Genomic DNA, 25,353 nt, shown 5'->3' on the forward strand with positions numbered 1-25,353 from the left:
TTAAGTTTATACATTTTCAAAAACTGTTTTTGCTTTGTCATTATGGGGTGTTGCGTGTAGATTGAGGTGGAAAAAAATCTATTTAATCTATTTTAGAATAAGGCTGTAACCTAACACAATGTGGAAAAAGTCTAGTTGTTTAAAAAACTTTCCGAATGCACTGTTTAATAGCCCTGCTTAGAGTCCGGATTTTGATTGTAAACTACACCCAACAAAAATATGAACGCAACATGTACATTGTTGGTCCCATGTTTCATGAGCTGAAAATAAAGATCCCAGAATGTTTCCATATGTAGTTAACATCCTTGTTACTGAGCCTTTCTCCATTGCAAATATAAACCATCCACCTGACAGGTGTGGCATATCAATAAACTGATTAAACAGCATGATCATTACACAGGTGCACCTTATGCTGCGGACAATAAAAGGCCATCCTAAAATGTGCAGTTTTATCACAACCCAATGCCACAGATATCTCAAGTTTTGAGGAGCTTGCAATTGGCATGCTGGTTGCAGGAATGTCCACCAGAGCTATTGCCAGAGGATTGAATGTTAATTTCTCTATCATAAGTGAAAGATTAGTGAAATCTGTGTGGGTAGCTGGACAGGTAGGATGACTGACAGTGAAGGTGAACAGGTGGTCACGTGTCAGGTGACAGAGGAATGGATGAGACTGAGGCAGGAATTCCTTTAACCTTAAAGTGGTATATTTACTGAGTAGTCTGTGCTGCATCACAAAGGAAACAAATAACATGTATCCAATCAAATTCATAATCAAAGATCAAATCATATCATTCATTATTAACATAATTTAGGGAATTCAACAGTCCAGTTCATTAACAAGTCAATAGTAATCATCCGCAAGTCATTTAGGCTCGTAACTATTTATCATAAATCATGAAAGAATACAAACGGTGAATACAATACAATCTATAATCCCCATGATAAAAGTCAATCAGTTAGCAAACAATGACGTTTCTCATTTCACTCTTTCAATTGTCTTCATGTGTCCATATAATTAATTTCAATACACATGAACCATATCGATTGCATGACTGGCCTATGAGGAGCCGTAGGGCCGTGATCATTGACAATTCAAACATATTGTGTAATGTGAAGCTGCGCTCCAAGCTGCGCTCTGCGGTAATAACTATTAACAATATATGATGGCCCACTCTCCCGATCGCCACAGATAATTCAGAAAGGTAACAGAGTCGGTGGACTTACGTGGATTCATGGACGCACAGAACTTCTGGATGAGATGGAGTTAAGGAAGAGAAAGCAGCGAGATCAGGCGATGGCCTTTTCCTCCTTTTATGGAGTTGAGATCTGTCGGACATGTCCACCTGACCTAATTAAAGCGCCCCTGGCCCAGCTGAGTAAATGGCAATGAATTAAAGGATTATTCCACCAACTCCATGGGCCTTTTTCTACAATAAGCCTCCGTTTTATTAGAGAATTTGGCAGTACGTCCAACCGGCCTCACAACCGCAGACCACTTGTATGGCATCGTGTGGGCAAGCGGTTTGCTGATGTCAACGTTTGTGAACATGAGTGCCTCGTGATGGTGGTGGGGTTATGGTATGGGCAGGCATAAGCTACGGACAATGAACACAGTTGCAGTTGGAATGCACAGAAATATCTTGAAAAGATCCTGAGGCCCATTGTGAGGATGCATATCTGTATTCCCAGTCATGTGAAATCCATAGATTAGGGCCTAATGAATTAATTTAAATTGACTGATGTCCTAATGAACTGTAACTCAGTAAGATCTTTGAATTTGTTGCGTTAATATTTTTGTTCATTATACATTAAGCGGCACACTGTATAAGGCTACTTGTTAAATATTGCAGTGAAAAAACAACTTCTCCAACTTTTTAATATAATGAACCACATTGTTTTGAACCTACAGTATAACCAATTCGGTTCCATGCGAGCATACATGTCCACTAAATACTTTCAGGCAACAAACTAAATAGTATTTATCTAACACAAACTATAAGCAACCACATTAGGCTTGTCTAAGACTCCTCTCTAATACTAATTTACCAGTTTACCAATATAATAATTGGCTGTGGGACGAGTCAGTCAACCTCCAGAATCTTCTGAATCCTCTATCCACCTGCCCCTTGACCTGTCTGGATTTCCTCCTTTAAGGAAGAGAGATCCCAATCATCCCTGTCAGGTGAAAATATGAGAGGGAGGGAGTAAGCAGAGAAGGCAATCCATGCAGGGATCCCTCTAGCTATCGATCACAAAGCTATCATGCACTTCATTACTAGCGTCAGGGTATTAATCCCCCCAGAGTGTTGTGTGCTTTCCCACTTTCCACAACTAAGCAGACATTCAATGATATCTCTCCTCCTCCTCCACATCTTTTCCCCCACATCATGCTGCTTCGTGCTTGTTCAGTTCAGCCTGACGTGAAAGTGCTACGTACAGCGGAATTCCTTCGGTTTTAACACTGTGGGAGGTTGCAATTTCTTGTCCTTTGTGTTAGAGGTTGTAGAGAAAGTATTTTAGGCACTACATTTACGAATTAAAGGATAATTGTCTGAAGTTTGACGTATCTAAGGTTATGGTATAGGGCAAAACAGACATTATAAACTCAGGGGGGGAAAAAGAAACATCCCTTTTTCAGGACCCTGTCAAAGATCAATCGTAAAAATCAAAATATCTTAATTGTAACGGGTTTAACACTGATTCCCATACTTGTTCAATAAACAATTAATGAACATGCACCTGTGGAACGGTCGGTAAGACAGATGGTAGGCAATTAAGGTCAGTTATGAAACCTTAGGACATGAAAGAGGCCTTTCTACTACTCTGAAAAACGGCAAAAGAGAAGATGCCTAGGGTCCCAGCTCATCTGCGTGACCATGCCTTAGGCATGTTGCAAAAGGACTGCAGATGTGGCCAGGGCAATACATTGCAATGTCCGTACTGTGAGACATCTAAGACAGCGCTACAGGGAGACAGGAGAGACAGCTGATCGTCCTCGCAGTGGCAGACCACGTATAACAACACCTGCACAGGATCGGTACATTCGAACATCACACCTGTGGGACAGGCACAGTATGGCAGCAACTACCAGGAAAACACAATCCCTCCATCAGCGCTCAGACTATCCACAATAGACTGAGAGACGCTGGACTGAGGGCTTGTAGTCCAACCACGTCGCCTATGTGCACAAACCCACCGTCGCTGGACCAGACAGGACTGGCAAAAAGTGCTCTTCTCTGACGAATCAGGGGTGATAGTCTGATTCACATTTATCGTTGAAGGAATGAGCGTTACTCCTGTACTCTGGAGCGGGATCGATTTGGAGGTGGAGGGTCCGTCATGGTCTGGGGTGGTGTGTCACAGCATCATTGGACAGAGCTTGTTGTCATTGCAGGCAATTTCAATGCTGTGCGTTACAGGGAAGACATCCTCCTCCCTCATGTGGTACCCTACCTGCAGGCTCATCCTGACATGACCCTCCAGCATGACAATTCCACCAGCCATACTGCTCGTTCTGTGCGTGATTTCCTGCAAGACAGGAATGTCAGTGGTCTGCCATGGCCAGCGTCGAGCCCGGATCTCAATCCCATTGGGCACGTCTGGGACCTGTTGGATCGGAAGGGTGAGGGCTAGGGCCAACCACCCAGGAATGTCCGGGAACTTGCAGGTGCCTTGGTGGAAGAGTGGGGTAACATCTCACAGCAAGAACTGGCAAATCTGGTGCAGTCCATGAGGAGGAGATGCACTGCAGTACTTAGTATCTGGTGTGGCCTCCAGCTGCATTGACTGTTACTTTTGATTTTGACCCCCCTTTGTTCAGGGACACATTATTCAATTTCTGTTAGTCACAACTTGTTCAGTTTGTCTGTTGTTGAAACTTATGTTCATACATATATTTACACATGTTAAGTTTGCTGAAAATAAACGCAGTTGACAGTGAGAGGACACTTATTTTTTTTGCTGAGTTTACATGGAACAGGGGTTATGATAAGGCTGCAATGTGGAGTGTAGATATGTGCTGTTCAATAAATATCTGACCGTAACATTATAGTGTTCATTGGCGTCCACCATTTTCTAGTTTTTCAAAAATTAAACATTTTGTCTGTCACTCTCACGTCTTTATAGACCACAAAACATGCATGTTTTTACTCATTTAGAACCAAACACACAAACTGAGTGTCTGACAAAGCTTTTTTGTTCCCTGGCCGGCTCAGATGAGACCAGCCCGTCTAATGTGTGGGACTGTAAGAATCGCGGGGTGAATGGGACACAGAGGGGTCAGATTGTCTGGAGACTGGAGCCTGGTCCTTACTTCATGGACGGTGAGTGGGAGGAGAGAAAACGAGAGGAGAGGGAGTGAAGGAAAGAAAGCTTTAATATGATCAAGTATGATGTGGAATTGAAGCTTCAAAATGTCTTTGAGCAAAAAGTGCAGTCCAATGTGATGAGATTAACAAAGGGGGAGAGGCAACGCTTAATTAACAGGTTTTTGTTCCAAATAGCACCCTATTCCTTATGTAGTGCACTACTTTTGAGCAAGGCCCATAGGGCCATTATTTCATGGTTAACTACTGGAAAGGTAATTACACTGCAATTACATAGTACACTACTTTTAATTGAATTGTTAGTTCTGTAATACATGTGAATACAAGTATTTGTGAGCAAGATGTTTGCATTACTCTGTACATACTACCCTCTTAACAAGCAAGATTAGAAGTCATGTCTCACAATTGAGATACAGCCAGCAAAAGAGTTGGTGAGGAGAGGAAAAGAGAAGTTGTGTTCATATCATGAATCTTTCTATTTCCCTCTAGCTGAGACCAGGATCTGCTTCAAGTACTACCACGGTGTCAGTGGAGCCCTGAGAGCAACCACCCCCTGCATCACTGTGAAAAACCCTGGAGTCCTGGTGTGTGTGTGTGTGTGTGTGTGTGTGTGTGTGTGTGTGTGTGTGTTTTACGACTGTTATCATGTTTATACAACTTCTCGGTGTCTCTCAGGGAGAAGGTCAAAGTGAGGGGCAGTCATCCACAGATCATCCTCGCAAACTAATCAGCTTTACTTTAACGGGTGAGGTGTGGTTTGGCTAAAACCAAGTAAATGTCCTCATTGACTCTGTCTTAGAAAAGGTGCACACACTATAGTTTCATTTCAAATGATTTAGTAGAAGATTGTCAACGTTTTGGCAGCAAATTGCTTTGGTCATTTATTGATAAATCTCATCATATTAATCTACCACTTTATTTGACCTTTTATTCCTCCTCGTGTGTTATTCCCACTTGAAAATAAGAGGTTCTAACTTTGCATATATGTATATCATCCTTCCTTTGCAATAAACCTCAGAAAATGTGTAAAAACGCAGTAGGTTGTTCTGTTCACGCTCCAATTGCAATACTAGTTCATATAGTAAGGTGCTCTTTGGTTTCCCTGGCTTGTGACATTGACAAGAAATTGGACTTGGTTAAACGTGTATGATATAGTTGCAGATAAAAGCCATTATTGAAACGGCTTGGCATCTTCATTTTGGAAAGTAAAAAAAAACCAAAAAAGATAAACATAATGTCTACTGCCAATGTGTTGCTGTTTCACAACCTTCATCAATGCATTTGCAGAGAGGATATGTTTGGTGGAGATATTAGAAGATGGGCTCATTGTAATGGCTGGAATGGAATAAATGGAATGGCATCAAAGCCCGTCCTCTTCTATCTCCACACACTGGCCCCCTCTGGTTGGCAGTTTAGCCTCCAATTTTGTTTTGTCAAAGCCTCAGACAATGCTCAGTGAAGGACCTGGGGCCGTACTGTATGTATAAGAGTCTCAGAGTCGGAATTAGGATCTATGATCAGGTCCCCCTGTCCATGTAGTCTTATTTATTGTGCTCTAAAAGGCTAAACCAATCCTGACTCAGCACTCCTACTCTGATCCTGTTGATACATACATCCCCTGATGTGATGATAATCTTCCTCTGTGTAGATATGCGTGCGGTGGGGCTGAAGAAGGGAATGTTCTTCAACCCGGATCCCTATCTGAAGATGTCCATCCACCCTGGGAAGAGGAGCGGCTTCCCCACCTTCAGCCACCATGGACAGGAGAGACGCTCCGCCATCATCGCCAACACCACCAACCCTAAGTGGCACGGAGAGGTGATCTATATTCCCTATTATTTACAAAATTGTGAAGGTTAGACATTTGAAATCAATATGGCTGAAGAGACTAGGTCAGGGATTGGTACATTTGATAGGGGTGGGGGGCACACAATCTGAACTCCTCATGAGGGGCTGATGTGGCTTGCGGGTCTGCGTATCCACATCCATACCCACACATGCATCCGCTAACCTTTTGGGGTTGCCCATCCCTGGTCTTCCAAATAAAGAGTTAATGGGGAGCCGAGCAAGGCTTTCCCTTTTTGTGTCTCGCTTGGCGTCTCAGATGGTCGCTGTCCATGCTGAACTTCAGAATTCTGATTAAGTTGCTGTCCACTTAAATTGGATCTGAACCTTTGATTGCCGCAATTCACTTCTTGTTTACCATTAAAAAAATCTATTTTTGGAAAAAGCCAGCTCATAGAAACATGTTCTAACAGTCTGTGTCTCCCTCCCTCTGTAGAAATACACTTTCGTAGCACTGATGACAGATATTCTGAACATCGAGGTGAAGGACAAGTTTGCCAAAAGTCGACCAATCATCAAGCGCTTCCTTGGTCAGCTGACCATTCCTGTCCAGAGGCTGATTGAGAAGATACCTGGGTAGGTAACATGGCAAACGGACGCACCCATGCATACACTACCGATCAAAGTTTTAGAACACCACCTCATTCAAAGGTTTTTCTTTATTTGTACTATTTTCTACATTGTAGAATAATAGTGAAGACATCAAAACTATGAAATAACACGTACAGTGGGAAGAACAAGTATTTGATACATTGCCGATTTTGCAGGTTTTCCTACTTACAAAGCATGTAGCATTTTATTGCATGACATAAGTATTTGATACATCAGAAAAGCAGAACTTAATATTTGGTCCTGTAGTTCTTGACCTGGTTTTCACATACTGCAGCAGGGATTTTGGCCCACTTCTCCATACAGACCTACTCCAGATCCTTCAGGTTTCGGGCTGTCGCTGGGCAATGCGGACTTTCAGCTCCCTCCAAACATTTTCTATTGGGTTCAGGTCTGGAAACTGGCTAGGCCACTCCAAGGCCTTGAGATGCTTCTTACGGAGCCACTCCTTAGTTGCCCTGGCTGTGTGTTTCTGGTCGTTGTCATGCTGGAAGACCCAGCCACGACCCATCTTCAATGCTCTTACTGAGGGAAGGAGGTTGTTGGCCAAGATCTTGCGATACATGGGCCCTTCCATCCTCCCCTCAATACGGTGCAGTCGTCCTGTCCCCTTTGCAGAAAAGCATCCCCAAAGAATGATGTCCACCTCCATGCTTCACGGTTAGGATGGTGTTCTTGGGGTTGTACTCATCCTTCTTCCTCCAAACACGGCGAGTGGAGTTTAGACCAAAAAGCTCTATTTTTGTCTCATCAGACCACATGACCTTCTCTCATTCCTCCTCAGGATCATTCAGATGGTCATTGGAAAACTTCAGACGGGCCTGGACATGCGCTGGCTTGAGCAGGGGGATCTTGCGCTGCAGGATTTTAATCCATGACTGCGTGTGTGTTACTAATGGTTTTCTTTGAGACTGTGGTCCCAGCTCTCTTCAGGCCATTGACCAGGTCCTGCCGTGTAGTTCTGGGCTGATCCCTCACCTTCCTCATGATCATTGATGCGAGGTGAGATCTTGCATGGAGCCTCAGACCAAGGGTGATTGACCGTCATCTTGAACTTCTTCCATTTTCTAATAATTGCGCCAACAGTTGTTGCCTTCTCACCAAGCTGCTTGCCTTTTGTCCTGTAGCCCATCCCAGGCTTCTGCAGGTCTAAAATGTTATCCCTGATGTCCTTACACAGCTCTCTGGTCTTGGCCATTGTGGAGTGGTTGGAGTCTGTTTGATTGAGTGTGTGGACAGTGTATCGGCGTTCTTCGTTTGTAGAAAGAGAGTCGGACCGAAATGCGGCATGGTGGTTACTCATGTCTTTAATGAAAGAATAGCGATACATGAAAATAACTGAAAGATACGAAAACAACAAACGGAACGTGTTCTATTACAGCCTATCTGGTGAACACTACACAGAGACAGGAACAATCACCCACGAAATACAAAGAGAAACCCAGGCTACCTAAATACGGTTCCCAATCAGAGACAATGAGAATCACCTGACTCTGATTGAGAACCGCCTCAGGCAGCCAACCTATGCTACACCCCTACTCAGCCGCAATACCAATACCTACAAAACCCCCAATACGAAACACAACATAAACCCATGTCACACCCTGGCCTGACCAAATATATAACGAAAACACAAAACACTATGACCAAGGCGTGACAGACAGGTGTCTTTTATACAGGTAACGAGTTCAAACAGGTGCAGTTAATACAGGTAATGAGTGGAGAACAGGAGGGATTCTTAAAGAAAAACTAACAGGTCTGTGAGAGCCGGAATTCTTACTGGTTGGTAGGTGATCAAATACTTATGTCATGCAATAAAATGCAAATGAATTACTTAAAAATCATACAATGTGATTTTTTGTTTTAGATTCCGTCTCTAACAGTTGAAGTGTACCTATGATAAAAATTACAGACCTCTACATGCTGTGTAAGTAGGAAAACCTGCAAAATCGGCAGTGTATCAAATACTTGTTCTCCCCACTGTATGGAATCATGTAATAACCAAAATAGTGTTTAACCAATCTAAATATATTTGAGATTCTTCAAATAGCCGTCCTTTGCCTTGATGACAGCTTTGCACACTCTTGGCATTCTCTCAACCAGCTTCACCTGGAATGCTTTTCCAACAGTCTTGAAGGAGCTCACACATATGCTGAGCACGTGTTTGCTGCTTTTCCTTCACCCTATTTGAAGAATCTCAAATGTAAATATATTTTGAATTTCTTTAACACTTTTTTTGGATACAACATGATTCCATATGTCTTATATTATAGTTTTGATGTCTTCACTATTATTCTACAATGTAGAAAATAGTAAAAAATCAAATGAAGAATGAGTAGGTGTTCTAAAACATTTGACTGGTAGTGTAGGTGTTCTTACTGACACTCAGGTATACCCGTGCTCATAATTGTTGATTGTTCACTGTACTTTATCATTGCCTCTTCACTACAGTTGAGTGATTGCCTTTGGTTGTTTTGTATGTCCGTCCATCTGTCTGTTTTCAGTGTCCAGCCTCTGAGCTTCTCTCTGTGTCGACGGTTGCCCACTGAGCATGTGAGTGGCCAGATGCAGTTCAAAGTGGAGCTTACATCCACTGGACCTGACGGTGAGGACCATTTACCTTTTCATTTATTGTGTTTAACAACTATATTAAAGTACAGTCGTGGCCAAAAGTTTTGAGAATGACACAAATATTAATTTCCACAAAGTTTGCTGCTTCAGTGTCTTTAGATATTTTTGTCAGATGTTACTATGAATACTGAAGTATAATAATATATAATAATAATAATAATATATGCCATTTAGCAGACGCTTTTATCCAAAGCGACTTACAGTCATGTGTGCATACATATAATTACAAGAATTTCATAAGTGTCAAAGGCTTTTATTGACAATTACATGAAGTTGATGCAAAGAGTCAATATTTGCAGTGTTGACCCTTCTTTTCAAGACCTCTGCAATCCGCCCTGGAATGCTATCAATTAATTTCTGGGCCACATCCTGACTGATGGCAGCCTATTCTTGCATAATCAATGCTTGGAGTTTGTCAGAATTTGTGGGTTTTTGTTTGTCCAGCCGCCTCTTGAGGATTGACCACAAGTTCTCAATGGGATTAAGGTCTGGGGAGTTTCCTGGCCATGGACCCAAAATATTGATATTTTGTTCTCAGAGCCACTTGCCTTATGGCAAGGTGCTCCATGCTGGATCATCATGCTGGCATTGTTTGTCACCAAACTGTTCCTGGATGGTTGGAAGAAATTGCTCTCGGAGGATGTGCTGGTACCATTCTTTATTCATGGCTGTGTTCTTAGGCAAAATTGTGAGTGAGCCCACTCCCTTGGCTGAGAAACAACCCCACACATGAATGGTCTCAGGATGCTTTACTGTTGACATGACACAGGACTGATGGTAGCGCTCACCTTGTCTTTTCCGTACAAGCTTTTTTCCGGATGCCCCAAACAGTCGGAAAGGGGATTCCTCAGAAAAAGTGACTTTACCCCAGTCCTCAGCAGTCCAATCCCTGTACCTTTTGCAGAATATCAGTCTGTCCCTGATGTTTTTCCTGGAGAGAAGTGGCTTCTTTGCTGCCCTTCTTGACACCAGGCCATCCTCCAAAAGTCTTTGCCTTACTATGTGTGCAAATGCACTCACACCTGCCTGCTGCCATTCCTGAGCAAGCTCTGTACTGGTGGTGCCCCGATCCCACAGCTGAATCAACTTTAGGAGACGGTCTTGGCGCTTGCTGGACTTTCTTGGGCGCCCTGAAGCCTTCTTTACATCAATTGAACCGCTCTCCTTGAAGTTCTTGATGATTCGACAAATGGTTGATTTAGGTGCAATCTTACTGGCAGAAATATCCTTGCCTGTAAAGCCATTTTTGTGCAAAGCAATGATGACGGCACGCGTTTCCTTGCAGGTAACCATGATTGACAGAGGAAGAACAATGATTCCAAGTACCACCCTGCTTTTGAAGCTTCCAGTCTGTTATTTGAACTCAATCAAACGACTGTACACACTGATGAATTGTAATGTAATAAAAATCAAGGTATTACAAAATTATACATTTTTCTCTTTCATGCTCAGGGGCCTCACTAGACTTTATCATCGGTGTGCCCAATAATGGGGCCCCGGGGACTCCGTCAGATGACGAGGATCTGCCACATCCACTCCCAGGGGTGGTCACTGGAGGCCCCTCCCCTACTGGCTCTCTGGGCTCACAGAGGTCCTGGGAAGGCGGGGCCACAGCTTATCCAGTCCCAGACTACAGGGACTTCATCGGTACAGAGGGCGGAACCACAGAGGGTGAATCCTACTCTGGCCCTCAACGGCTGCAGAGGTCCCTAAGTGAAGGCCTGGATGCCATCGAGGCCCCCAAGGGTCCCGGAGAGAGGCCCCTAGGCGCTGCCTCCCCGAAGCTGCGGTCTAGCTTTCCCACTCACACACGTCTCAGCGCCATGCTGCACATTGACTCGGACGAAGAAGAGGAGCGCTCGGGGTCCACTGACATCTACCCGGTGCCCGGGTCCCCCCTGCTGCTCAACGGCGGCCATGACGAAGATCTCTTCCCAGAGCTACAACAGGACTCTGACACTGAGCAGCCTCAGCCCAGGGTGGAGGGTGATGAACAGGAGGGGGTAAAGGGGGAAGAATGTGCCACTGGTGGTGAATCTTATGTGGCCCCTGAGTTAGACCTGGCCCTCGACTTGGAAGACTCCTCTGAGCCTGATGTTTTCTCAGAGGTGGAGGAAGTTCCTTTCTTCTCAGAGGTGCTGTCCCAGAGTCTTTTGACTGAGGTCCTGGAGGGGCCAGAAGAGCGCCAGGGGCCTGCTGACGACCCCTCGTCGGAGATTGACTCATGCTCCATGGCAACAGCCCCACAGACAGTCTTCTCTTCCTCAGAGAGTTGCCCAATCACGATGTCCACAGCTCAGGTGAGTGTGACTGGTGGTGCAGTAAGTAGATCTTAAAGGCCCAATGCAGTCATTTTTCTATAAATCTCAAAAAAATTCTGAATAATAATTAAATACCTTAATGTAATAGTATTCTGTTAAAATGGGCCCCCTAAAAATTGTGGCAGAAAACTATTTCTCAAGCTAAATTTTTGATCGGACTGTCTGGGAGTGGTCTGAATGGGGAGGGGAAAACTGAAAACTAGCTGTTATTGGCAGAAAGGTTTGGAGCTCTCTTTGTTATTGGTCTATTAACCAATTGACCATATCGTGATCTCACCATGGAAAGCCAGAACTCCCGCTCATGCAAACCTGCTGATTAGAAGGTCCTGTGTAGATTGTATTTTTAAGAAGCAACTATGAGGAAATAACACTGATCCAATGTTTTCACACTTTTACAGTGTTAGTTTCATCAGCTGTTGTACAATATGTGTAACATATACACGGGAAGTCAGGAAGCAGGTGCAGAAGGTGAGTTTAATGATAAGAATAAGGCAGAAAACAGAAACGTAGGGAACGTGCTACTGAGGGCAAAATAAAGGGAGCTTAATCAAGGTGATGATGAGATCCAGGTGTGCGTAACAAGGGGAAGCAGGTGTGGGTAAGGATGGTTGCCAGGACCGGTGGTTAGTAGACCTGCGACGTCGAGTGGGAGTAGGTGTGACAATATGATACAAAACACAGGAAAAACCGAATGTTGACTACACTGAGCTTTTAACCTGTGGTTAAAAGTTCTCTATGCAATAATTCCACCTTAAATAGCCTATAGTACATCTCTGGTAGTAAGTAAAATAATAATCTTGGAAATCCTGAACTAAAGTCTTGCGTAATTGCGTCGGATTATCTATTAAATTCTGGGGACAAATGTGTTAAAATATACTACAACAAGGAATGAAAGCAGGGCGGTAGCTCCACCGCCTCTCTTTACAGGAAAGTCTATGGGAATGTCCATGAATGTGGATGCTTTTCTTACTTACAATAAAAGTGACTCCAAAATGACACAACATTATTTACCATTCAGTTCTTATTGGGTACAACATAATCCAAAGAAAACAACAAAAATAAACTGCAAATGCATCCAACAAGTTTGTAGAGTCACAAGCATGATGTTGTCATTGTGTGCATGGAATATGGGACCAAATACTAAACTTTTGGGGGGAAAAGAAACGGCTTAGAGCTAAGCACAGGCAAAATCCTAGAGGGAAACCTGGCTCAGTCTGCTTTTCAACAGACACCGAGAGACAAATTCACCTTTCAGCAGGACAATAACCTAAAACGCAAAGCCAAATATACAATGTAGTTGCTTACCAAGACGACGTTGAATGTTCCTGAGTGTCCTAGTTGCAGTTTTGACTTAAATCGGGTGGAAAATCTATGGCAGGATTTAAATGGATGTTTAGCAATGATCAACAACCAACTTGACAGAGATAGAATAATGTGCAAATATTGTACAATCCAGTTGTGCAAAGCTCTTATAGATTTACCCAGAAAGACTCACAGCTGTGATCGCTGCCAAAGGTGTTTATAACAGGTATTGACTCACGAATACTTATGCAAATGAGATATTTCTGTATTTCTAAAAACATGTTTTCACTTTGTCATTATGGGATATTGTGTGTAGAAAAACACAATGGGTGAGAAAAACAGAATGTAAACCATCTTGAATTCAGACTTTAACACAACAAAATGTGGAATAAGTCAAGAAATATGAATTCTTTCTGAAGGTACTGTACATCTGGTTTGGACTGTGGTATTGGTAAAAAAAAAAGTTGCGTAAACACAGAATGCCTTTCGAGATAATGCTGGCGGGTTAACACAAATGCTAACAATGTCAGTTTAGTGTTGTAGGTGTGCAAATATTATTCACCAAAGCAAATAAGGTGCATTAACAGCATGTATTAACGCTCCACTACATCCCTGGTCCTAACCCACCATTTGGGAAAGAACACTCTGACCTCATCGGCCTTCATGCTGTTGGATGTCTTTGGGCTTTGTAGGAGGTGGATGCAGGGGCAGAAACTGCCATTGACCCAGGAGGAGATACCATCACCGACAACTCACCCACCAGTCAGCATGTAGACGATGAGGGAGATGAGCAGACGCCAGCCAATGAGGTTGAAGGAGATGCTCCATCAGCCAATGAGCTCGAGCCAGGAGAGGAGATAAGTGAGCTTAGGCGGAGCTTGCAGGCATCTGGGGGGGTGTCCCAGGATGAGGTGGGGGAGGAGCCAAGGCCAGCGGGAGATGCAGGATCTGTGGATTCAGATGCAGTTGCCACGGAGACGGATGGAGAGGACGGTATGTAACTACCAACTTTAAAAAAATATTTTTTTGTTACTCATTATTTTAGTCTGATGTTTACCTGATATTTACTTTTAAATGGCATTCTGAAATGATAATCTATTTTGCGTCCTTGGGATTCATTAAAACATCTACATACTCCGCCAACCTGGAACAATCATTAAATATTATTCCCTCATTCATCCAGTAGAAACGAATAGTGAATTACAATAAAACTGTAAAAGGCTATGTGTTCTCCCTTTCCTGAATGTTGCGTATGCTCAGGTGCTCAAGTGAACGGTCACCCCGTTCACTCGCTCCCCACAGTGCGCCATGACATCCACCGATACCAACGAGTGGACGAACCCTTACCTCCTAGTAAGTGTCTCTGTACATACTACCTCTGTAGGTATTTGAGGTGAAGGAAGATGACAAAAAAGAAAGAAAGAAAGCTTGATATAGTATGTGTATTTGTCTCGATAGAGAGCATTTGTTTGTACTTGTGCCATACTGGCTTCTGTGACAACATGTGCAATAACTGTTAAAAGTTAAAATGTTGTTTTCTTCTACTACTTCTATGAATCGGTAAACTGAAAGGGTGCATACTTCCACCTAAAGTGTACTGGTATAAAGCCAGGGTTTGTGATTTACTGCCACCTACAGTTATAAAATGTTTGCTCAGGAATATAGTTAATTGGCTGATCTCTCCTTATGACCTGGATGGAATTATGTGATCTTTCCTTAACCCATACTGTACTTCAAATTGGTGGAATTCCTCAATGGTGCTGCCCATGTTAAAACACGCTTTGGGGCACTAGAGCTGTCTATCTTAGAAAAGTGGGCCAAATCATAGACTAAGTCCTATGTGCACAATGGTCTACTGTATGTTTGTTATTTCAAGGTGCAATGGTTGGATGTTAGAATGCATCCGTGCATGTCAACCACGTGTGAATTCAGTTTGACTGCGACTGTTTGTAGCACTCTATTCCCTATGGGCCCTGGTTAAAAGTAATGCAGTAGAAAGGAAATGGGGTGCCATTTGGGACGTTACCTGTGTCTTAAATGTAAAGCAATGTGTTTGTTCTCCTTACAGACTGGGAGGCGAGGATCGATAGTCACGGTCGTATTTTCTTTGTGGATCATGTGAACCGGACCACCACGTGGCAGCGCCCCACCGGACCACCTGCCCCCCAGGGCCTGACCCGCTCCAACTCCATCCAACAGATGGAGCAGCTCAACCGCAGGTCTGTGTCATGTGTGTGTGTGTGTGTGTGTGTGTGTGTGTGTGTGTATATATATACACACACACACACCCTCTCTCTCACACACACTCACGTGCACACATACTTTTGTAACTTCAGTCCTCTGTATTTCCCCTTCACACCCATTTCTGTGTCTCTGTATTTTTCTCCGTCAGGTATCAGAGCATAAGGAGGACGATGACCAGCGAGAGGTCCGAGGAGAACACAGTTGACCTCCCGCCAGAGCTCACAGAGAGTGACCTTCTACCCCAGACCATCCCTGGTGCGCTAGTATAGTCTCTCACACACACACACACACACACACACACACACACACACACACACACACACACACACACACACACACACACACACACACACACACACACACAACACAAACACAGGGCTATAAAGTACTACCAGTTTCGTCCCAAATTTTGCTGTGCAAAATTTTAATTTGGGAGCGTCATGCTTGCAAAATTACTATAGCGAACACTGCTTGTTTCTATTCGAAACTGTTCAAAAGGTCTGACCCATATTACCTGTGCAACGTCTTTTTTTCTTCCTGTCATAGATTGGGTGGGCGCATTTTACATTCATAAACCATGTCGCGGGTGGTTCTAAAACATATCTAAAACATCAAAAATGGAACTCTTAATAAAACTGGTGGGCCTCGAGGGACCCACCTCTTAGGCTAATGAGACGTCATTCTGATTGCAACATTCTAACAGCGTAATTAATATATTTCATATATGCTATGGCAAAATTATAATTTGGTTGTATTTTTTTAATATAACATAAGAATATGAAGAAAAACAAATGACACACTAGGATTTTCATTAGTTTGATACTGTAGGCTATATGTAAAAACAAAAAATCAAGTGTTTTGTGGAGTGCCTTTGTTACAACTATGACACAGCTTATTTCAATAAATTACCCCAACCACCAAGATGCATGGTCAGCAAGATGCGCGGTAAATTATGAAAACATCAGTAGCCTAAACATAATTTATAAGTGCCAACTGTGCTTGATACAGGGTGAAAATCAGCACAAAAACAATTAATGCCATTATAGTCGCCTACGTAATTACTGGGACAGTGAAGCATTTTTTCTACTTTGTGCTGTGCTGGAGTACAGAGCCAAGAGGTTAAAGTAGTGTAGACTGTCAGCTTTAATGTGAGGGTATTGTCATCCATATCGGGTGAACTGTTTAGAAATTACAGCACTGTTTGTACTTAGTCCCTACATTTTAGGGGACTAAGTATTAGGACAAATTCACTTCAGTCAATCAAATTTATGATTACATCCAGCTTGTGACTCTATAAACTTGTTGGCTGCATTTGCTATTTGTTTTGGATGTGTTTCATTCAGATAATTTTTTTGTCCAATAGAAATTAATGGTAAATAATGTGTTGTCATTTTGGAGTCACTTTTATTGTAAATAAGAATTCATGTGGACGTGACTATGATTACGTCCTGAATGAATCATCAATAATGATGACTGAGAAAGTTAGACATATACAAATATCACCCCCCGAAAAGATGCTAACCTTCACTGACTGTTATAGTAACGGTGAGAGGTTATCATGTCTCGGAGGGGAATGATATTTGTGCTTGATCACGTTTATTTAACCTGTTGTTATATGTGTGAAATTAGTTTCGGTATAGTTTAGGTTCAGTTTCTAGACAATTATCAGGGTGATTATTAACTGGGTAATGCACTTTCAACTGTTGGGAGACGCTTCAGCAGTTATAGTGTAAAATGGATAGTTCAGCTAAATGACATATTGGTTTCCTTACCCTGTAAGCAGTCTATGCATAAGGTATGACAGCAATCCCTGCGTTGGTTTAGTTTACCTGGCACTATTTCTACATGGTAAGATTTTAGCATTTGTGGCACAAATCTCATTCAAGTCATGGGATTAATATTAGCATTTTTCACGCATGTTCAAATCATCTATTAGTGACTGTTGAGCTTCACAGTTAATTTGAGATACTTTTGGATGATTTGGACATGATGCGCTAAAAATGCTTATCGGTCCAATGGCTTGAATGGGATTTGTGCCACAAATGCTCATACGTTTGCCTGTGGAAACGGTGCCAGGGAAACTAAAGCAAAGCGTAAAATGCTGTCATACCTTGTCTATTGACTGCAATCAGGGTAAGGAAACCAGTGTCATTTTGTAATTTGGGTTAACTATTCCTTTAAAAAGACAGTGTACAATTTCCAATGTTATGCATTTCAATCGGAAAACAGCTTATTTACATAATGTAAAAATAACATATATTCTACAAATGACTTAATTTCAATGACAGGTATTTGTATCAACATTTTAGCTTTTTATAATAAACATGTGTATTTACAGGGTTACATGTACATTTTTAGGCCACAATGTGCTTCAGAGTATCTAGAATTCATATAGGCTATATCTCTTTTTATTTATAGCCCTAGCGCATGCGCACACTCTCTCTCTCTCACTCACACACACAGTCTCGTATAACTAACCTTGTGGGGACACATTTCAGTCCCATTCCAAATCCTATTTTCCCTAACACCAACACTAACCTTAACCCATAATCCTAGTTCCTAACCTTAAAACAAACCCTAGCGCCTAACCCTAAAACACATTCTCTCCTTAACCCTAACCCCCCTAGAAGGAGCATTTAGACCTTGTGGGAACTAACAAAATGCCACCAGTTGGTAAAAAAAAAATGTAATCTACTATTTTACACACACACCATTCCCAACATCTCAAAGAAATGTCCTCTCATTGTCAACCCTGTTTATTTTCAGCAAACATAACGTATAAATACTTGTATGAACATAACAAGGTTCAACACCTGAGACATAAACTGAACAGGTTCCACAGACATGTGACTAACATAAATGGAATAATGTTTCAGTGAGTATCTGGTGTGGCCACCAGCTGCATTAAGTACTGCAGTGCATCTCCTCCTCATGGACTGCACCACATTTGCCAGTTCTTGCTGTGAGATGTTAACCCACTCTTCCACCAAGTCACCTGCAAGTTCCCGGACTTTTCTGGGGGGAATGGCCCTAGCCCTCACCCTCCGATCAAATATGTCCCCAAAGTGTTCAATGGGATTGAGATTCGGGCTCTACGCTGGCCATGGCAGAACACTGACATTCCTGTTTTGCAGAAAATCAAGCACAGAACAAACAGTATGGCTGGTGGAATTGTCATGCTGGAGGGTCATGTCAGGATGAGCCTGCAGAAAGAGTACCACATGAGGGAGGAGGATGTCTTCCCTGTAACGCACAGTGTTGAGATTGCCTGCAATGACAGCAAGCTCAGTCCGATGATGCTGTGACACACCGCCCCAAACCATGACGGACCCTCCACCTCCAAATTGATCCCGCTCCAGATTACAGGCCTCTGTGTAATGCTCATTCCTTCGGCGATAAACGTGAATCCGACTATCACCCCTGGTGAGACAAAACCGCTACTCGTCAGTGAAGAGCACATTTTGGCAGTCCTGTCTGGTCCAGTGACGGTGGGTTTGTACCCATAGGTGACGTTGTTGCTGGGTTATATCTGGTGAGGACCTGCCTTACAACAGGCCTACAAGCCCTCAGTTCAGCCTCTCTCAGCCTATTGTGGACAGTCCGAGCACTGATGGAGGGATTGTGAGTTTCTGGTATAACTCAGGCAGTTGTTGTTGCCATCCTGTACCTGTCCCACAGGTGTGATGTTCGGATGTACCGATCCTGTGCAGGTGTTGTTACACGTGGTCTGCCACTGCGAGGATGATCAGCTGTCCATCCTGTCTCCCTATAGCGCTGTCTTTGGTGTCTCACAGTACGGACATTGCAATGTATTGCCCTGGCCACATCTGCAGTCCTCATGCCTCCTTACAGCTTGCCTAAGGCACGTTCATGCAGATGAGTAGGGACCCTGGGCATATTTCTTCTGATATTTTTCCAGAGTCAGTAGGAAGGCCTCTTTAGTGTCCTAAGTTTTCATAACTGTCTTTAATTGCCTACCGTCTGTAAGCTGTTAGTGTCTTAACGGCCGTTCCACAGGTGCATGTTCATTAATTGTCTATGGTTCATCGAAAAGGCATGGGAAACAGTGTTTCAACACTCTACAATGAAGATCTGTGAAGTTATTTGGATTTTTACTAATTATCTTTGAAAGACAGAGTCCTGAAAAAGGGACATTTAATTTTTTGCTGAGTTTATTCTACTCTTACTCTTGTTTTGTCTGTTGTAGAGTACAGGAGAGAGAGTGCGGTGGGTCACTCCAGCTCCCGGTCGCGTCTCTCTCTGCTGCTCCAGTCCCCCAGCGCAAAGTTCCTGTGCAGCCCAGACTTCTTCACCATGCTGCATTCTAACCCTGTGAGTCTGGCTGCACAGGCCCTCAACCCTCACCTTCCACATTCTTATGGATCACCTTTGATCCCCCAGCTCTCACTTATCACGTCATATCTCTCAGTAGTTAACCATTTGCAAAAGTGTGTGGTAAGGGAACAGCTTTTTGGAATGAAATGCTGTTTTCAAATGTACGTCAAATGTTGCGTTGATCAGGTTAATTTAAGTAGAACAATGAGGTATGCTACCTGGGATTTAATTTCCCATTATGAGTCATCATTCTTCCCTTAATCTGTGTTTTATCAAAGCAATCGCAACCCTATTTACAGAAGAGCCTGGAATTTCACATGTCCCTCTTTGATGACCTCATCAATCTGTTCCCTACCTCCCTCCTCAGAGTGCCTACCGCATGTTTACGAGCAACACTTGCCTGAAGCACATGATCAGTAAGGTGCGTCGGGACGCCCACCACTATGAGCGCTACCAGCACAACAGGGACCTGGTGGCCTTTCTCAATATGTTCACCAACAAACAGCTGGAGCTACCCAGGGGCTGGGAGATGAAGCACGACCAGTCCGGCAAGGTCTGAAAAACTGTGTGTGTGGGGGTGGTGTGTGTATAAATGTTTTAGTTTGTGCAATGACGTGAATATACAGTGCCTTCGGAAAGTATTCAGACCCCTTGACTTTTTCCACATTTTGTTACGTTACAACCTTATTCTAAAATGGATTTGTAACGGCGTTCTTCGTTTGTAGAAAGAGAGTCGGACCGAAATGCAGCGTGGTGGTTATTCATGTCTTTAATGAAAGAATAGCGATACATGAAATAACTTAATAAATACAAAAACAACAAACGGAACGTGAAAACCTATCTGGTGAACACTACACAGAGACAGGAACAATCACCCACGAAATACACAGTGAAACCCCGGCTACCTAAATACGGTTCCCCATCAGAGACAACAAGAATCACCTGACTCTGATTGAGAACCGCCTCAGGCATCCAAGCCTAAACTAGACACACCCCTAATCAACCACAATCCTAATGCCTACAAAAACCCCAATACGACAACACAATAAACCCATGTCACACCCTGGCCTGAACAAATATATAACGAAAACACAAAATACAATGACCAAGGCGTGACAGGATTACATACCATTTTTCCCCTCATCGATTTACACACATGATGACAAAGCAAAAACAGGTTTTAAGAATTTTTTGCCAATGTATAAAAAAAACGTATACCTTATTTAAATAAGTATTCAGACCATTTGCTTTGAGATTGCTATGTTTCCATTGATCCTCCTCGAGATGTTTCTACAACTTGATTGGAGTCAACCTGTGGAAAATTAAATTGATTGGACATGGTTTGGAAAGGCACACACCTGGTCCCACATTTGACAGTGCAGGTCAGAGCAAAACCCAAGCCAGGTCGAAGCAATTGTCCATAGTAAATGGAAGAAGTTTGGAACCACCAAGACTCTTCCTAATGCTGGCCGCCTGGCCAAACCGAGCATTCGAGGGAGGAGGGCCTTGGTCAGGGAGGTGATCAAGAACCCAATGGTCACTCTGACAGAGTTCCAGAGTTCCTCTGTGGAGATGGGAGAACCTTCCAGAAGGACAACAATCTCTGCAGCACTCAATCAAGCAAGCCTTTATGGTAGTGGCCAGATGGAAGCCACTCTTCAGTAAAAGGCACGTCAGCCTGCTTTGAGTTTGCCAAAAGGCACCTAAAGAATCTGATGAAACCAAGATTGAACTCTTTGGCCTGAATGCCAAGTGTCACGTCTGGAGGAAACCTGGCACCATTGCTACGGTGAAGAATTGTGGTGGCATCATCAATCTGTGGGGGATGTTTTTTCAGCAGCAGGGACTGGAATACTAATCAGGATTGAGGCAAAGATGAACAGAGAAAAGTGCAGAGAGATGAAAACTGGCTCCAGAGTGCTTAGGACCTCAGACTGGGTCGAAGGTTCACCTTCAACAGGACAACGACCCTAAACACACAGCCAAGACAACGCAGGAGTGGTTTCGAGACAAGTAATAATAATAATAATAATATATGCCATTTAGCTGACGCTTTTATCCAAAGCGACTTACAGTCATCTCTGAATGTCCTTAAGTGGCCCAGCCAGAGCCCGGACTTGAACCCGATCGAACATCTCTGGAGAGACCTGGAAATACCTGTTCAGCGACTCCCCATCCAACCTTACAGAGCTTGAGGATCTGCAGAGAAGAATGGGAGAAACTCCCCAAATACAGGTCTGCCAAGCTTGTAGCTTTTATACAATTTTAGAATATGGCTGTAACATAACGAAATATGGAAAAAGTCAAGATGTCTGAATACTTAATGAATGCACTGTATAATATATACAGTACCAGTCAAAAGTTTGGGTATACTCATTTTCAGGGTTTTTCTTTATTTTTACTATGTTTTACATTGTAGGATAATAGTAAAGATGTCAAAACTAGGAAATAACACATATGGAGTGTATGATTAAAGTGATTAACAAATCTAAATATATTTGAGATTCTTCAAAGTAGTCACAATTTGCCTTGATGACAGTTTTGCACACTCTTGGAATCATGAGGCTTCATTAAAAGTTAATTTGTGGAATTTCTTTCCTTCTCAGTGCCTTTGAGCCGATCAGTTGTGTTGTGACAAGGCATGGGTGGTATACGGAAGATGGCTCTATTTGGTAAAAGTCCAAGTTCATATTATGGCAAGAAAAGCTCAAATAAGCATAGAGAAATTACAGTCAATCATTACTTTAAGACAGGTCAGTCAATCTGGAAAATGTAAAAACTTTGAAAGTTTCTTCAAGTGCAGTCGCAAAACCATCAAGCGCTATGATGAGACTGGCTCTCACGAGGACCGCCACATGAAAGGAAGACCCAGAGTTAACTCTGCTGCAGAGAAAAAGTTAATTGGAGTTACCAGCCTCAGAAATTGCAGCCCAAATAATTGCTTCACGGAGTTCAAGTAACAGACACATCTCAACATCAACTGTTCAGAGAAGACTGTGAATCAGGCCTCCATGGTTGAACTACTGCAAAGAAACCACTACTACAGGACCCCAATAATAAGAAGATACTTGCTTGGGCCAAGAAACATGAGCAATGGACATTAGACCGGAAATCTGTCCTTTTGGTCTGATGTTTCCAAATGTTGACATTTTTGGTTCCAACTGCCTTGTCTTTCTGAGACGCAGGGTAGGTGAATGGATGATCTCTGCATGTGTGGTTCCCACCGTGCAGCATGGAGGAGGAGGTGTGATGGTGTGGGGGTGCTTTGCTGGTGACACTGTCTGTGATTGATTTAGAATCCAAGGCACACTTAACCAGCATGGTAACCACAGTATTTTGCTGCGATACACCATCCCATCTGGTTGCGCTTAGTGGGACTATCATTTGCTTTTCAACAGGACAATGACCCAACATCTCCAGGCCCTGTAAGGGCTATTTGACCAAGAAGGAGATTGTTGCAGTGCTGCATCAGATCACCTGGCCTCTCCAATCACCTGACCTCAACTCAGTTGAGATGGTTTGGGATGAGTTGGACCGCGGAGTGAAGGAACAAGTGCTCAGCATGTGGGACTGTTGAAAATGCTGTTTGAAAAGCATTCCAGGTGAAGCTGGTTGAGAGAATGCCAAGGGTGTGCAAAGCTGTCATCAAGGGTGGCTACTTTTGAAGAATCTCTAATATAAAGTATATTTTGATCAACACATGTTTTTGGTTGCTACATGATTCCATATGTTATTTCATAGTTGTGATGTCTTCACTATTATTCTACAATGTGGAAAATAGTAAAAATACAGAACACTTGAATGTGTCGGCTTGGCTAAACTTTTGACTGGTACTGTATGTACACCTGCATGCATATACTGTAGTTTCTTTATCTATCTTACTGTACGTGGCTGGCTGTGTGTCTTCACAGCCCTTCTTTGTGGATCACAATCGTCGTTCCACTACCTTCATCGACCCACGGCTCCCCCTCCAGAGTGCACGCTCCACTGGCCTGTTGACCCACCGCCAGCACCTCAGCCGCCAACGCAGCCACAGCGCAGGCGAGGTAAGAGACTACTGCTGCATTCACACAGGCCACTTTAAAAAAAAGTCTGACTGGACTGCATGACGGCATGCTAACTAGTGGACTAACCTACATGTGGCTCGGCAATTTCCCTGGCGTGTTTGAATTCATATAGCTGGTTTGAAGAACATGCCAACTAACATCCAAAAAAAGAAAATACCGCTACAGTGGATGATATTGTCCGTCGGCCTCATCAGAATTTGCCATTGTCTTGCTGAAAAATGTTACATCTGGTTTCATCTTGCCGTAATAAGTCGACTATGTGAACGCAGCAAACTGCTGTACTACTGCACCACTAATACAGGCTTGAGATCAGCTCTAAATCTAGTCTATTACACTACACCACTGACACACTGGACTACTGACCTGTGATCATCACTAAGACTAGCTGGTTTAAGAAGACTTATATCAATCATAATGCTAATTAGCAAGTTAGCTAGGTTAATAGAATGTACAAAAATTCATAATGTATCAAAAAGATTGAAATGGTTCCTTAACCTTCTAAAATGGGTGTAAGTAGTATGGTTTTCAATAGAAACAATGACAATGCTGGGTTTATGGCTGGGAGTGATTGTGTCAATTGGTAGCAGCAGAGGGATCCGTCCTGACTCGGAGTGTCCCCTTGCAGGTGGTAGATGACACGCGACACTCCAACCCACCTGTCATGCCCCGCCCCTCCAGCACCTTCAGTGGGTCCACTCGCAATCAATACCAGGACCTCGTGCCTGTAGGTGAGTACACACGCATGCACTGTGGCCTAGCAGTTAGTGTTGGGCCAGTAACCAGAATATTGCTAGTTTAAATCCTTGTGCGGACAAGGTGAAAATTCTCCCCTTGAGCAAGGCACTTAACCCCAATTTCTCCACTTAAAGCTACAATTTGGTATATGACCAAATACACATAGAAACATGAGTTATAGACTTCCATTCCCATTGAAAGCAAGTCAAGAAGAGGTAGATCTATGTGTGCTATTTCAATGCTTCCCGTTCTGAAGTTTTTTTTTGTCTTTTACTGTACTTTCGGTTTTGTAACAGCAGCTTCAAAACAGCTGAATATACAATATTTTAGTTATGGAAAATCTATTTCACAGCGGTTTAGATGGTACAATGATTCACCACACAATGACTGCTTGTTTTGTCACAAAACTGAAATTAGGCAATTTATTAGAATTTTAGCAACCCGGAAATTGCGGAGCGATTTCTGCATAGTGCATCTTTAACCCTAATTGCACCAAGGGTCCCTGGCCACGACCCCACTCTCTGAGGGTGTCTCAAAGGGAGTTGGGATATGCAAAAAAACATGTCTGTTTCACCCCTCAAACTCCTACACGTTACCTACCCACTTGTACATGCAGTGAAACAGGAAGAATATAAGCACCCTCTATTTAAACTTTTTACACACACGTGCTATATTTTATTTTGATTTATTTCACCTTTATTTAACCAGGTAGGTTAGTTGAGAACAGGTTCTCATTTGCAACTGCGACCTGGCCAATATCAAGCATAGCAGTGTGAACAGACAACACAGAGTTACACATGGAGTAAACAATTAACAAGTCCATAACACAGTAGAAAAAAAGGGGCAGTCTATATACAATGTGTGCAAAAGGCATGAGGAGGTAGGGGAATAATTACAATTTTGCAGATTAACACTGGAGTGATAAATGATCAGATG

The 25,353-nt window shown here is 43.0% G+C and overlaps 1 protein-coding gene across 5 annotated transcripts in view; it reads left to right on the forward strand.

Annotated features, from left to right (window-relative positions):
* Positions 1-25,353, forward strand: part of hecw2a (HECT, C2 and WW domain containing E3 ubiquitin protein ligase 2a) — a 50,401-nt gene that overhangs the window by 14,828 nt on the left and 10,220 nt on the right. For 4 of the 5 annotated variants that reach the window (XR_004826121.2, XM_035773127.2, XM_035773125.2 and 1 more), the window contains exons 3-17: positions 4,218-4,325; positions 4,818-4,912; positions 5,004-5,073; positions 5,977-6,146; positions 6,610-6,749; positions 9,287-9,387; positions 10,866-11,713; positions 13,729-14,029; positions 14,297-14,389; positions 15,105-15,255; positions 15,429-15,535; positions 19,488-19,612; positions 19,983-20,168; positions 23,527-23,661; positions 24,308-24,410. Coding sequence is in view for 4 of the 5 variants with exons in the window: in XM_035773127.2 (XP_035629020.1) it covers positions 4,218-4,325; positions 4,818-4,912; positions 5,004-5,073; positions 5,977-6,146; positions 6,610-6,749; positions 9,287-9,387; positions 10,866-11,713; positions 13,729-14,029; positions 14,297-14,389; positions 15,105-15,255; positions 15,429-15,535; positions 19,488-19,612; positions 19,983-20,168; positions 23,527-23,661; positions 24,308-24,410 (2,733 nt within the window). In the remaining variant the exon portion in view is untranslated. The remainder of the gene's footprint in view (positions 1-4,217; positions 4,326-4,817; positions 4,913-5,003; positions 5,074-5,976; positions 6,147-6,609; positions 6,750-9,286; positions 9,388-10,865; positions 11,714-13,728; positions 14,030-14,296; positions 14,390-15,104; positions 15,256-15,428; positions 15,536-19,487; positions 19,613-19,982; positions 20,169-23,526; positions 23,662-24,307; positions 24,411-25,353) is intronic. The other variant, XM_035773128.2, reaches the window with a different exon arrangement.

Source organism: Oncorhynchus keta, chromosome 7, assembly GCF_023373465.1.
Source record: "Oncorhynchus keta strain PuntledgeMale-10-30-2019 chromosome 7, Oket_V2, whole genome shotgun sequence".
Taxonomy (NCBI): domain Eukaryota; kingdom Metazoa; phylum Chordata; class Actinopteri; order Salmoniformes; family Salmonidae; genus Oncorhynchus; species Oncorhynchus keta.